This window comes from Lontra canadensis, unplaced genomic scaffold (genome assembly GCF_010015895.1).
Source record: "Lontra canadensis isolate GAN:19392208 unplaced genomic scaffold, GSC_riverotter_1.0 scaffold201, whole genome shotgun sequence".
NCBI lineage: Eukaryota > Metazoa > Chordata > Mammalia > Carnivora > Mustelidae > Lontra > Lontra canadensis.
In genome coordinates this window covers 685,004-696,341 of record NW_022631195.1, presented here as the reverse complement: position 1 = coordinate 696,341, position 11,338 = coordinate 685,004, and the positions used below count along the sequence as shown (strand labels likewise).

Sequence of the window (11,338 nt, the reverse complement as noted above, 5' to 3'; positions counted from 1 at the left end):
GCTCTGCGTCCGTGTCCGTCTTTCCACCCGGGTTGGCGCCTGCGTGCGTGCGTCAGGAGGGCGCAGACACACGGAGCCGAAGTCCCACGGCCAGGTGGTCAGTGAGCCCCGCCAGGGCGGTGCTGAAGGTCACGTGCTCCACCTCCTGGGGGCAGGAGTCAGGCTGAGGGGTCGCCCCAGCGCCGGCCGCCCCAGCGCCCTGAATTCTGCCACTTACTGGGCTCAGCGGGCCTCCGGCCACTCCCCGGTACATGACATAGTCCACGCGCCGGCCCCGCCAAGGCTTAGTCCGGGGGCCCTCGCCCGGAGGGCCTGCCAGGTAGCGGTGGCGCCCCTCCTCCTGCTCCAGGGCCCTGAGGACGGGCGGTGTCACCACGGCCAGGGGCCAGGCTCCCCTCCGTGCTGGGCGGTGCCGGACCCCCAGGTGTGCACTCACCTCCGCAGCATCTCTGAGGAGCAGGCCACCGAGTGGCGCAGGGTGGAGGTGTTCAGCATCGTGCCTGGGGCAGGGCGGGGAGGGCGGTCATCGGGGGGCGCCGAGGCCCCAGAGCCCTCCCTAGGACCGCTCCCCGCCCGGGCGCCGTACCCAGGGCCCAGGGCTGCTCCCGGCGAGTGCCCAGCCGGCAGGGGTCCCGGAAGTGGCTGAAGAGCTCGTGCTCCTGCTCCTTTGCGTGGTCTGCGGGGGAGAGGCCCGCGCTCGGTGGGCGGGGCCAGGCGGTGGCCCCGGCCCGCGCTCGGTGGGCGGGGCCAGGCGGTGGCCCCGGCCCGCGCTCGGTGGGCGGGGCCGGGCGGTGGCCCCGGCCCGCGCTCGGTGGGCGGGGCCAGGCGGTGGCCCCGCCCCTCTGCGGCTTCCCCCTCACCTAAAGAACAGTTGTCGAAGTTTAGGTCACCCAGAAGCACGCTGAAGGCCACGGCATCGCTCCCCTGGCGGCTCTGGGCTTCAAACTGTTGGATCCAGTCCAGCAGAAGCGTCAGCTGTTTGCAGCGCAAGGGCGCGTCCCCTGCGGGGGTCGGGGAGGAAGGCTGAGTCCGGACGCTCACCCCACCCCGGCCTCCGCCCGGCCCAGACCTGGGAGCCCACCACGGCGCTCCACCACCCGGCTCGCGGTGCTCCAGGCCGTGGACAAACGGTGGGGGGAGCGGAGACGCAGACGAGGGCTGGGACCCGCCGCCGCCAGGATGAGAGAGGGGAGACCGCCGGCCCACGTGCTGACCCTCCCGTTCGCAGGGCTCACCACTCGGCGCATGCAAGTGCGTGCAGTGCAGGAAGCCCACGATGCGGCGCCCGTCCAGGATGCCCACCTGCGCCTGCAACACCGTGGACCGCCCAGCAACGTCGCCGGTTTGACCCCACGCCCAGCCCTCTCCCCGCGGCCGGTGGGCTTATACCTGTGCGGAAAGCAGTCCTTTGGAGGCCAGCGCGTCCTCGCGCCGTGCGTGGGGGAAGGATCGGAAGGCGGCGCGCAGCAGCGGATAACGCGAGGCCAGCAGCAGCCCACTGCCGAGCAGCTTGAGGTGCGGTCCGGGCTGCAGGCCGAAGGAGCCCACGTCGTACAGCACCGGGCCCAGATAGGGCGCTAGGCGGCCGACAAGGCGGTGCGCCGCGCGCAGGTCGAACACCTCCTGCAGGCACACGAAGTCCAGCCCCGCCGGCACCGCGGCTATCAGCGTCCCACCCGGCGTCCCCGGCCCTGGCGGACTGCAGCCCGTAGTGCCATAGCGCGAGGGCCGCAGGCCGGCGAGCAGCACCGCGCCCATGGCCTCGGCGCGCCGCTGGCTGTGCCGCAAGTTGTTGAAGCGCGCTAGGCCGTCGGGCAGCAGGCACAGGTTCGCGCTGAGGAAGCCGAAGCAGCGCGCGGGCTCAGCGGGGGGGCGCCAGGGCGCCGGCGGCGCCCAGCACTCCGGAGGGGGCCGGTAGCAGAAGGGGCGGCGCCAAGCCTGCAGGGGCAGCCAGAGCAGCAGGCCGGGCAGGGCGAGGGGCAGGCCGGCCAGGAGCAGCAGCAGCAGCGCCCCCACGGCGCCCGCGGCCGCTCTCAGCGCGCGGCGACGGTTCGCGCGCGCCAGCGGCGCCCCGCAGCCCAGCAGCTGGTCCAGAGCCCAGTAAGCCGGAAAGAGCAGGGCTCGGGCCAGGCGGTGCAGGGCGTGCAGGGCAGGGTGCGGGAAGGGAGAGGGCCGCAGGGCGCCGGGCGTTGGGGGCCAGTCGGGAGGGGACTGCATGGCGCGCGGGGCTTCTTGGCCTCGGGACGCCCCCGCGACTCCGTCGCCTCCAGCGTGCGAATCGATTCGTTGGTGCGTCCGCGGGAGCTGCAGGGGAGTCGCGGGTCAAGGCTACGTGGCGCAGCGGGTGCGCGGAGCCGGGAAGATGCTGTGCTCCCGGGCGGTGCGGGCGCGGCCGGAAACCGGAGCGCCCGGGAAGCCGCGCGCTTCTCACCGGCGCGGAGTGTCGGCGGCCGTTGGAGAGAACAAAAGGGAAAGCGAAAGAGACCCTGGTTTTGCAGCCACGCCTCCGATCCTGCTCGCCCGGCCCCGCCCTCCCCTGAAGGCCGCCGGGAGAACCCCCAGACCTGCCGCTCGGGAACCGGGCCTGGGGAGCAGCCTGCACCAAGCGGAGAGCGGTCGTCGCCCGCGCAGGCGGGCTGGCGAAGGGAGCGCGGGGCGTGCTGCGTCCAGCTCCCTCCCTTCTCCCGGCAAGTCGGCGCGGAATTGCAAGGGCCCTCCGGCCGCCCAGACTGCAGGGTCCGCCTCACCCCCACCCGTCAGCCTCTGTTGCAGCGTCCAGCAGCTGAGTTCAAAGACCCACCCCCAGAGGGGGGACGGACTCCGAGGCTCCCGCTGAGCGTCCCAAGAGCTTCCCCCAGAGGCCTGTCCGCCGCGGTGACGGCTCTGTGACCTACCCCAAGGAGCTTCCAATCTCGGGGTAAGGGACCGTTGGTTGGGCTTTGTGCCGCTGCTTGCCCCCCCCCCCCCCCCCCCCCCGGCACGTGAGCCACAGGGAAACCAGCTCCCATCCGGAGAGCCCCCTCGCACCTGCTCCGTTGGCTCCCGGGACCTGCTGCCTCGCGCTCCTTCAGCGGCTGCCTGGGCCCCACTTTCTGATCTGAGCTGTGAACCACACCCCTCATCTCCCCGGTTTGCTCCTAAATTGCCCTATAGTTTGAGTCAGGGCTGCCATTAAGCCTACAGGTGGCGAGGAGCAGGGCTTCCTGCCTCCCCTACTCCCAGTTCTCCAGGAAAACCTGATTCCCTTTAGAAACCAAAATCTGGTGCTGGCTGTGTTCCCCCCGTTACTGGTGTGTGTCCATGCTGGGCCTTCTCAGCAGACAGAGTGATTTCTATCTATAGATCTCCACATCCCTATATGCAGAGTCCTTCCCTGCCTGTCCTGCGGGTCTGGTTGGATCCCCTGAAGTGGCAGGCCTGGGAGTGGGGAGGGCAGAGAGGCAGGGGGCTCCTGGGTGCACTCCACGACCCTCTCCTTCCTACATTCCTCGCTGGGGGCTGATAGGAGTCCCTTGGCCCCTTGGAGTCCTCTGGCTGGCACACACGGATGCCGCAGGAGTCACCTCTGCTGGGGTCCGCATTCCCACCGCTTCAGCCCACCCTCATCCTCCCTTCACAGCCCAGGCCCTCCCCTTCCTCAGGCCGGTCCTCTCCTGTTCCTCTTCTGGGCCAGAGGCCACTCTGCAGGCTGCCCCCCCCCGCCCCGCTGCCTCATCTCACTCACACACCCTGGCACGGACCAGCAGCCTGCCTGCACTCCTTGGTCTCCGGCACTGCCCACAGGCCCTTCCCCATCTGTCCACAGCTGTCGCATCTTACAGCCCCCCTGCCCCCCCTTTCCCATTCTGCCCGTGCTCCACCCTGCAGCCCTCTCCACGCTGCCCTCTCCTGCTCAGCCCCACCCCCACGAGCCCTGTGGAGCCAGCCTCATCCCCCTGGGCCCACGCGGAACTGGCCACACCTCCCTGGGCTGACCTGTGGCTCAGGTTTGGGTGGGGCTACTTTCTCCTGGTTCCCTCCCCGCCATCTAACACTCTCTTGCCCTCAAGGAAGGTCCAAAGCCCTCCTTGCCGCCTCTCCCACTCCCCTTCCTCCAGCCTAGTGCAGAGGGAAGGATTCCCACACCCACGTCCTGTCTCCTCCCCGCTTCTGCCTTTGACTCTGCACCAGGCTTCAGTCCCCCGCGTAGCACAGTGCTACTGGCCCAGCGCTTCCTGCTCCAAGTCTCCCCCCCCACTGCCAGGTGAGGGAAGCCTTGGGACCTTTGAACATGTCCCCCCTTAGTCAAACAGCTGCCCCGGGGTGGGCATGGAGCCCCAGAGCAGGCAGGATCGAAGGGGTGCTGGGGAGTGAGGTGCTGGCCAGCCACCCCCGAGGAGCGGCAGCCCCCGAGTTCTAGCGTCTGTGGGAAGCTTTAATGGCTTTGCACTAGGGTGCAGGGCATGGTGAACCTGGGTGGGCGTGGGCCAGTGTCACCAGATGAACATGGGCTTGCCGTCGTCGTGCGCCAGCTGGCTGAGGCAGGAGAGCAGCAGCAGCGCGTCGCTGAGCATGCTGGGGTGCACGGTCTCCACCAGCACGCGCTGCAGGAAGTCCATGCTGTAGGAGCCGCCCTCTGAGGCCGCCAACTCCGGCCTTTCGCGCAGGATGCCGTAGGCATTCACCAGCTGCTCCGTCAGCGCCGGGTGCACCCGCCCGTTGTAGCCCAGGCTCTGGAGCCGGTTCATGATGCTCACGTACCGCTGTGTGAGGGTCTGGCACAGCTCCTCATCCAGCTTGTGGTCGCTGGGGTTCAAGGAGGCCTGAAGGGACAGCGGCCATCAGGTCCCTCTGCCCCGAGCAGGCACAGGGCAGGAGAGGGGCAGATGTGGCTGTGGGTGCAGGGGCTGCTGGGGGAAGGGGGCCTGGAGGTCCCGGGGAGAGGCTCTGGAGGGTCTAGGGTTAGGGGGAACCCAGTGGGTTGAGCTGCAGGGGAGAGTTCCCCAGACTCTGATGGAGCTGAGGCTATGAGTGGCCCACAGAGAGCTCAGGCTGGGAGCCTGGAAGTGTAGGAAAGAGGAGGGGTCCTGGCTGGCCCACACCCCTGGGGGCCTTTCCCAGGCACCCTGCTGGCTTCCTGCCCTGAGACCTCCCCAGCCTCTCCAGGTCCCTTCTCTGTCGCCCCGTGCTGCCTCCCCAGCACCCAGCACCCGTACCCCTCCTTCAGTGAGGCCCTGTCCTCCCCTCATGCTGAACTGACCGCCCCAGGCCCTGAACCCACCCTCCGTCTCAGCACCAGGGGGCCTGCTGCTCCTCTGGCGACCCCTCCTGGGCACTGGCAGCAAGGGGGGTCCCCGCCCACTTCTTCATTGCCTGTGCCCCCCAACCAGGCAGTGACTGCGTCCTGCAGCAGCTCACCAGGAAGCGGGAAGTCAGCGCCTCCTCTCCACTCCCGCCATTGCCTCTTGGGCACGTGAGGTGCACACTGACTCAGGGCCCCAGCTCAGGAGGACCCACACCCAGCCAGTGCTCTGCTGTGGCCATCTTGAAGTTCTTTATAATTTTTGAACAAGGAGCACTGTTTTCATTTGCACCGAGTCTTGCAAATGATGTAGCTATCACAGGCATGGCCGTGCCCAGACCCCTGGAATGACAGGTCTGAAGTAGCTGGAGGGGGTCTCTCCCTGCCTGAGCCCCCCACACTTGCCGCTGCCCCATCTGCTCATCCCCTTCCAGCCTTTCCCTGGATGCACGCCAGGCTGGGTCCAGAGCGCGAGCTGGGTCCTCACCCCCTCCAGGAAACTCCTCTGCCCTCCCCTCCGGTCATGTGAACAGAGCACTCAGCTGAAGCGACCCCTGGCCTCTCACAGACGCACCCGGAGCCCTGTGCTCAGGACTTTGGGCGCACACTTAGCACCAGAACCAGCCTGCCTCCTCGACTCGAGGCTCCTCTTGGCCGCTAAGCCTTCTCCCTCCCTTTGCCTGTTCCCGTGGCCCGTGTCGGTGACGGCAAGAGCTCGGCCAAACTGCGCGAGCACGTGAATCTTCATGCTGAATGCCCCGGGGGGGCGGGGGGTGCACAGCTTTAAGCCTCGGCCCCCTGGGGATGTCAGGACCATCCTCTAGTCATCCTGGGGCTGCGGCTGAGCTCCCGCTGGGTGCTGCACTGGGGGCTTGGAGCTCCAGACAGGAGCGGAAGTCTGCAGGGGGCCCACTGCACCCACCCCGCCAGAGTGCGGGACAGGGGAGAGGAGTGTGGGTGCGTTCACACTGAGAGACAAGGCCAGAGCTGCCCCAAAGAGTTGGCCCCTTGACAGTGGGGGGACAGGCGAGGGGAGTGAGTGAGAAGAGCAGGAAGGCGCCCCACGGAAGCCAGGGAGCCGTGGGCATGGGTCCCTGCCACACCTTCCGGGCACTGAGAAGCCGGCAGGGCTGAGCAGAGTGTGGCGGAAGGTTCTGTCCTAACGGGTCAGAGATTTCTGGTCCATTGGCATTGTGGTTCTAAAAGATCATGCTGACCGTATAAGGGGATGGACAGAAGCTGCAAGAGAGGGTGAGGGTTCTGTCCATCCATCCCACAGATATTTTCAGCCGTCCCCTGTGTGGGGCACTGTCGCTGGTGATGGGATTCCCGTCCGAGCAAAGCCCTCTGGGTTTATGGTGATGAAAAGGCAGAGCAGGAGGCTGCCATGGGGAGCCTGGGGAGGGACGTTCTGCGGAGGAGGGGATGGCAGGGCTGGTGCCTGAAGGATGAGGACAACCAGAGCAAAGGAACCTCCGGGACAAGGAACAGTGTGCACGGCATGGAAGGTGCCAGGAGGCAGGGCACAGAGCAAGGGGCCCACGCGGGAGAGCCAGTTTCAGTGGCTGCTGCTGTCACCGTACTGGGGCTGAGCCTCAGTTTCCCCGCTGTGACATGAAGGAAACCAGACTGCCTGGCATCTATTTTGAAGAAGAAAGGAAATGTCTCTGGGGGTGATGAGCACAGCATCCGGCTGGTCTGCCCCACTGCAAGGGGCCCCCAGTTCCACAGGACACATCAGTGGGCTCTCACGTTGAACAGAATTGTGTTTCAAAGGAATAGAGGAGGGAGGGGCTCTCCCAGGATGTAGGAGCCAGATTACAGGTGGGGAGTGCAGGGGTGGGGGGACACACAGCAAGGCCAACCCAGTCCCTCGCTCTCACACTCTCACAGCGTGTATCACCCCCCCAACCTCTAGCATAACTATGTCTTTTGTTACTTATCAAAGGCCTCCCAGGCGCGGGTGAGCTCCCCAAGGGCAGAGACTGTTCATGTCTGTTTGGCATGAACTTGGCAGGCACTGAATGCCCCATAGAGGGCGAAGGGCAGCTGTGGGGCAGGAAGGTGGCCGCAGGTTGGCCCGGGGGTAGGTAAGTGTAGGTGCAGATGTGTCCATGGGAAACATCCTTAGAGGAGGATCAGCGGGGGACCTGGCGTTGGATCAGCTGTGGAGGAGGGAACAGGTGTGACCAAACACGCACGCACCTTGGAGAGACGGAGCCCCGGGGCGCACCACCCAGTCCTCCATTCCGACACTGGCCACGTGCTCAGGGACAGGGAGGTGGCAGCAAGTGTAACGGAGCCGTGTGGTTCAGCCGTCGTCCTCCGAGCAGAGGGCAAGCGCTCAGACACCCGCACTACGGAGACCGCGGAAGGGCCGTCGGATGATGGAGAAGATGGCGACGGGAGACGCGCACCGACGGACGCCGGGGCTGGAGAGGGCAGCGCCGCAGCTGGCCAACTACGTGCACCTGCACAGCCGCCCACCTGGGGCGAGGCCGCGGGAAGCGGGCGGGGGGGGGGCGACGCCCCGGGGCGCTGCGGAGTGGGGGTCCCGCATCTCCGCGGCCACGCGCAAACCTCCGCGCCCTCTCCCTCCGCCAGGATCCGCCCGGCTTTGGCTCCCGACGCTCCGCTGGTGGAAAACGGGCGTATCTGCCGGACTGGAGGGCGCTTCCCCGCCTCAAGGGTATTTACCAGCGAGAGACGTGAAGTAGGACAGCGTGAGCGCTCAGCCGAGACGCGCAGGCCACGCACAGCCCGCGACGCACGGACGGACCGACGGACTCCTAAGGCTCAGGGGGGACGGCCAGCAAGACCAGACGGGGCAAAGGGGCCGGACTGTCCCTTCCCCTTGGTGGGGGAAGCGCGGGGTGGGGGGGACCGCGCTCCGGCAGCCAGGCCTGACGTCATTACACTCGAGCCAATGGGGTGAGTCTGCGGCTGCGGGCCCCGCCCCCGGCCGAGTCCGGGAGCCCCGACCCGCGAGCTGCCCGGGCTTGGACCGCAGGGTCTGGTGGAGAATTCGCTGCGTTTGCGTCGCAGCGCCCGGGCGTGTCCTCCAAGTCCTGAGCCGCCGCGAACGCCGTTCCGGGGCGTAAAACCACCGGGGAAGTGCGCTTCACCACCGGGATGCCGTCCTCGCACCTCGAGATGCGGGAACAGGGAGGGAAAACTCATGCGATCTTTTCAATGAAAGAGAAAGTACATTCTTAGAAAGAAAAAAAAATCAGCATTTCTTCATGGGTCGGAGAGCCCGCCCGGAGCTCTCCGTAAATGGGGACGAGGGAGAACTTCCCCACGTGACGCGGCAGGTGCTGAGGGGGTCGTCGGGCTTCGCTCCGGAGCCTCTTTCCCAAAGCGCTTGTGCTTCTGCCCCCGGGGCGGGGCCACTGGTGAAGCGGAGGCCCGGGGGCGAGGCGCGCTCAGGTTTGGGGAAAGGCGGCGGCTGGGACCCCGTACCAACGTCTGTGCCCAGTTTCGGGTCCTCACCTAAACACTGACAGCAGAGCCCCTGGTTACATCAGCTCGTGTGGCTTCTGTTGCCTGCAACCAAGACCTGGGACTTGAGAAGGCGACAAGTCTGGACGCACAGCACACATCACCCAGACACGAAGCGTGTGTTCCTACCGAGTCGGAAGCATGATGAGGTTGTCCCATCCGCCGCTTCCTTTAAGTAGTGTACGATATGACTGTGTACACGGAAGGGCCAAGATGATACACAGGCCGTGAGAACCAGACCAAGGGTTTGGCACCTGGAAACAAACCATTGCGCAAAAACCAAAACCACTGTGGGCAGGCCAGCGAGTGGGGCCCCAGAGAGCACCAGGGGCCCCGGGCCCTGGGTGGGGGGTATGTGCCACGAGGTACCCTCACATGGGTGCGGCTGGGCTCCTGGTCTGCTAGGACTGGGACCCAAAAGGAAGGCTGAGAACACACGCCCCCAGCAGAAGGCCTTTGCAGCTGGGTAGAAGAGGTGACAGGTCTGGGCATTGGAACAACTTTTAGTCGAGCTTAAAAGATGGCATAGGCCACTGAACCTTAAAGCAGATTGCCAGGGTCAGTGGAAATAGGCCACAAGTCCCCGTTCAGTGATGAGGCTCTGTTAGAGCTTGTTGGCAGCCAACTACACAGTATCCACAAAGCTGGCGAGCCGGGACTGGAGCTCGGGTTTAGTGGGACAGCAGGTTGCCGGGACAGCAGGTTTCGTGGGTCTGGATAGAATCGAGGGATTCTAGCAACAACCAACACCAGGTCCAACGTGCAGAAACACAAGATGTTCGGAGGAAGGGAAACAGAAATCCGGGCAAAGTGGAATTGGGTGCTGGTAGGAGCCCGCAGTGGGCCAGCCAAGCAGGCGGGATGGGTGGCCTTGAGAGCAGGAAGGATCTCTAGGCTCCTCAGGTGGAACCAGACACCTTCAGCCTGCTGTGGGCTCTACGGAGGGTGAGCCAGGCGGCGTTTGCCTGGCCCCCACAGCCTCTTTGCAGGAGGGCTCCGGTGGGGCCGCTCTCAGGAGCCTGGGCGCCAAGTGGGTGGCCCCCGGCAGCCCTGGTCATTGCCGAGGGAAGGAGATAGTTCTGACCATGTGAAAACGAAAAACCCAACCCCAGGACATGCTGAGTCAAGGAAGAGGCAAGCTCAAACCTGAATACAAACAGGCCCCCTCGCAGCCAGCCGCTTTCGCGGGATCACACACCAGCCGCTGGCCGGCCGCTGTTCCCACGGGCTACACACCAGGTCAGTAGTCTAGAGATAAAGAGGCTGGAGAGACGGCAGCCGGGAGCACAGAGGGCTGTTTTCCAAAGAAAGCCGGAATGGCCCTCCTCCCCCATCTGAGGCACGGAGTCCCACCCAGAGCTGGTGTGTTAGCAGGGGAGGGGCACACTCTCCGTCCTTCTGGGACGCACTTCTGGGCATCCAGCCAAGCACAGCCCGCATCCCATGACTGCTTCCTGTCCCACTGCCTTGGAGAGTTTCCCACACGGGGTGGCAAGGCAGACGTGCCCAAGCATCTTTGGGAAGTGTTGTGCTCCATGTCCCTCCACGGAAGCAGCCTCAGAGAACGGCATGCTAAGAATATACTGGAATGAGCCTGGCCTGAGGCCCCTGGCCATGAGGCCACCAGATGCTCACAGGTTATGGGACCTGCCTCCCCTGTGCCACCATAGTGGCCCTTGAGGCTACCAATGGGGTGGGGAAAGCGTCAGTTCTGCTAGTCTGGGGAGGGCCCCTCGGAATGAGGGCTGGCCATCTGGAGGCCATCACAGATGCGAAGGAGGAGAGGGCTGTCCCAGCCATGGTCAGGACCGTCCTCTGCCCTATCCTCTGGGGAGGCCACAAGGCCAGGGCCACAGGCTCCTGACACCAGATGCCCTGGACACCCTCAGCCACTCGGACTGAATGCCAGGCTTCCTCCATTCCAGGGAGGCCTGGGATTCTGATGTCTTGCCCGGGTTGGAGTCTAGGGCCCCCCAGCACCTCCTCCAAGGCCAGCATACACCCCATCCCCGACAGGTGAGGGGGCAGGTCCTCTGAGTGGGAGGTGGGAGCCACATACCTGGATGATCTTCTCTGGAATGTTGGAGACCGTGAAGCCGTAGAGCCGTACACGCTCCGGGAAGATACTGGACAGGATCCTGCGGTCCAGCTGGAAGGCAATCTCCCCCACCAGCCTCTCCCAGGCTAGCTGCTTTGACTCTGGGGACAGCAAGGGGAGAAGGACTGGTCAGTGGCCATGGTCAGCAGCCCAGGCTAGTGCCAGGGAGGTCTACAGGGCACCAGGCATCAGGGGAGACCACCCCCCTCATGTTGAACTTGTGTCACTGACCTCGGGGGCTGTCAGGGAACTTGCTGGCCTTTCGATGGGCCGTCTTCCGTTCCAGCTCTAGGATGCTTTTCCGAGATGTCTCCATGCCACGTGGACCCCGGGCATCGTTGACTGTAGCCGGGGAGGACGAAGTTCGGGGCGGGGAGTGGGGGTTTCGTGGAGGGGAGTGGGGGGTGGGCAAGGGCTGGGTGGGAGGGTGGTGTGCCCGGGTGGGAGACTGGGGGGGG

At 65.7% G+C, this 11,338-nt stretch overlaps 2 protein-coding genes across 4 annotated transcripts in view; both read right to left on the bottom strand.

Annotated features, from left to right (window-relative positions):
* Positions 1–24: 24 nt before the first annotated feature.
* On the bottom strand, positions 25–2,478 carry LOC116861580 (sphingomyelin phosphodiesterase 5-like). 3 transcript variants are annotated; one of them, XM_032848276.1, is made up of 7 exons: positions 1,390–2,477; positions 1,236–1,308; positions 861–1,001; positions 587–676; positions 437–500; positions 218–353; positions 25–145 (listed from the first exon to the last, which is right to left on the bottom strand). In XM_032848276.1, exons 1-7 carry the CDS (start codon positions 2,215–2,217, stop codon positions 53–55), a joined length of 1,425 nt encoding a protein of 474 aa, XP_032704167.1. In that variant the 5' UTR covers positions 2,218–2,477; the 3' UTR covers positions 25–52. The 3 variants fall into 3 exon arrangements, with proteins under 3 accessions (XP_032704167.1, XP_032704166.1, XP_032704168.1); XM_032848275.1 differs by having other exon boundaries at positions 25–353; XM_032848277.1 differs by lacking the exon at positions 587–676 and having other exon boundaries at positions 25–353; positions 1,390–2,478.
* A 1,966-nt stretch (positions 2,479–4,444) lies between these two features.
* The window catches only part of SPATC1 (spermatogenesis and centriole associated 1), a 9,830-nt gene continuing 2,936 nt past the window's right edge, over positions 4,445–11,338 (bottom strand). The window contains exons 3-5 of the mRNA XM_032848335.1: positions 11,112–11,328; positions 10,842–10,981; positions 4,445–4,802 (exon numbers count right to left, since the gene is read on the bottom strand). Of these exons, the coding sequence (XP_032704226.1) occupies positions 4,473–4,802; positions 10,842–10,981; positions 11,112–11,328 (687 nt within the window). The 3' untranslated portion in view covers positions 4,445–4,472. The remainder of the gene's footprint in view (positions 4,803–10,841; positions 10,982–11,111; positions 11,329–11,338) is intronic.

Excerpts from the sequence above, each read along its gene's own strand:
- LOC116861580 (XM_032848275.1), bottom strand. The coding sequence starts at position 2,217 with ATGCAGTCCCCTCCCGACTGGCCCCCAACGCCCGGCGCCCTGCGGCCC. Across the intron at positions 1,002-1,235 it reads GCACTTGCATGCGCCGAGTG|GGGACGCGCCCTTGCGCTGC; the intron begins GTGAGCCCTGCG and ends CGACCCCCGCAG. Across the intron at positions 354-436 it reads TCCTCAGAGATGCTGCGGAG|GGCCCTGGAGCAGGAGGAGG; the intron begins GTGAGTGCACAC and ends GCCCGTCCTCAG.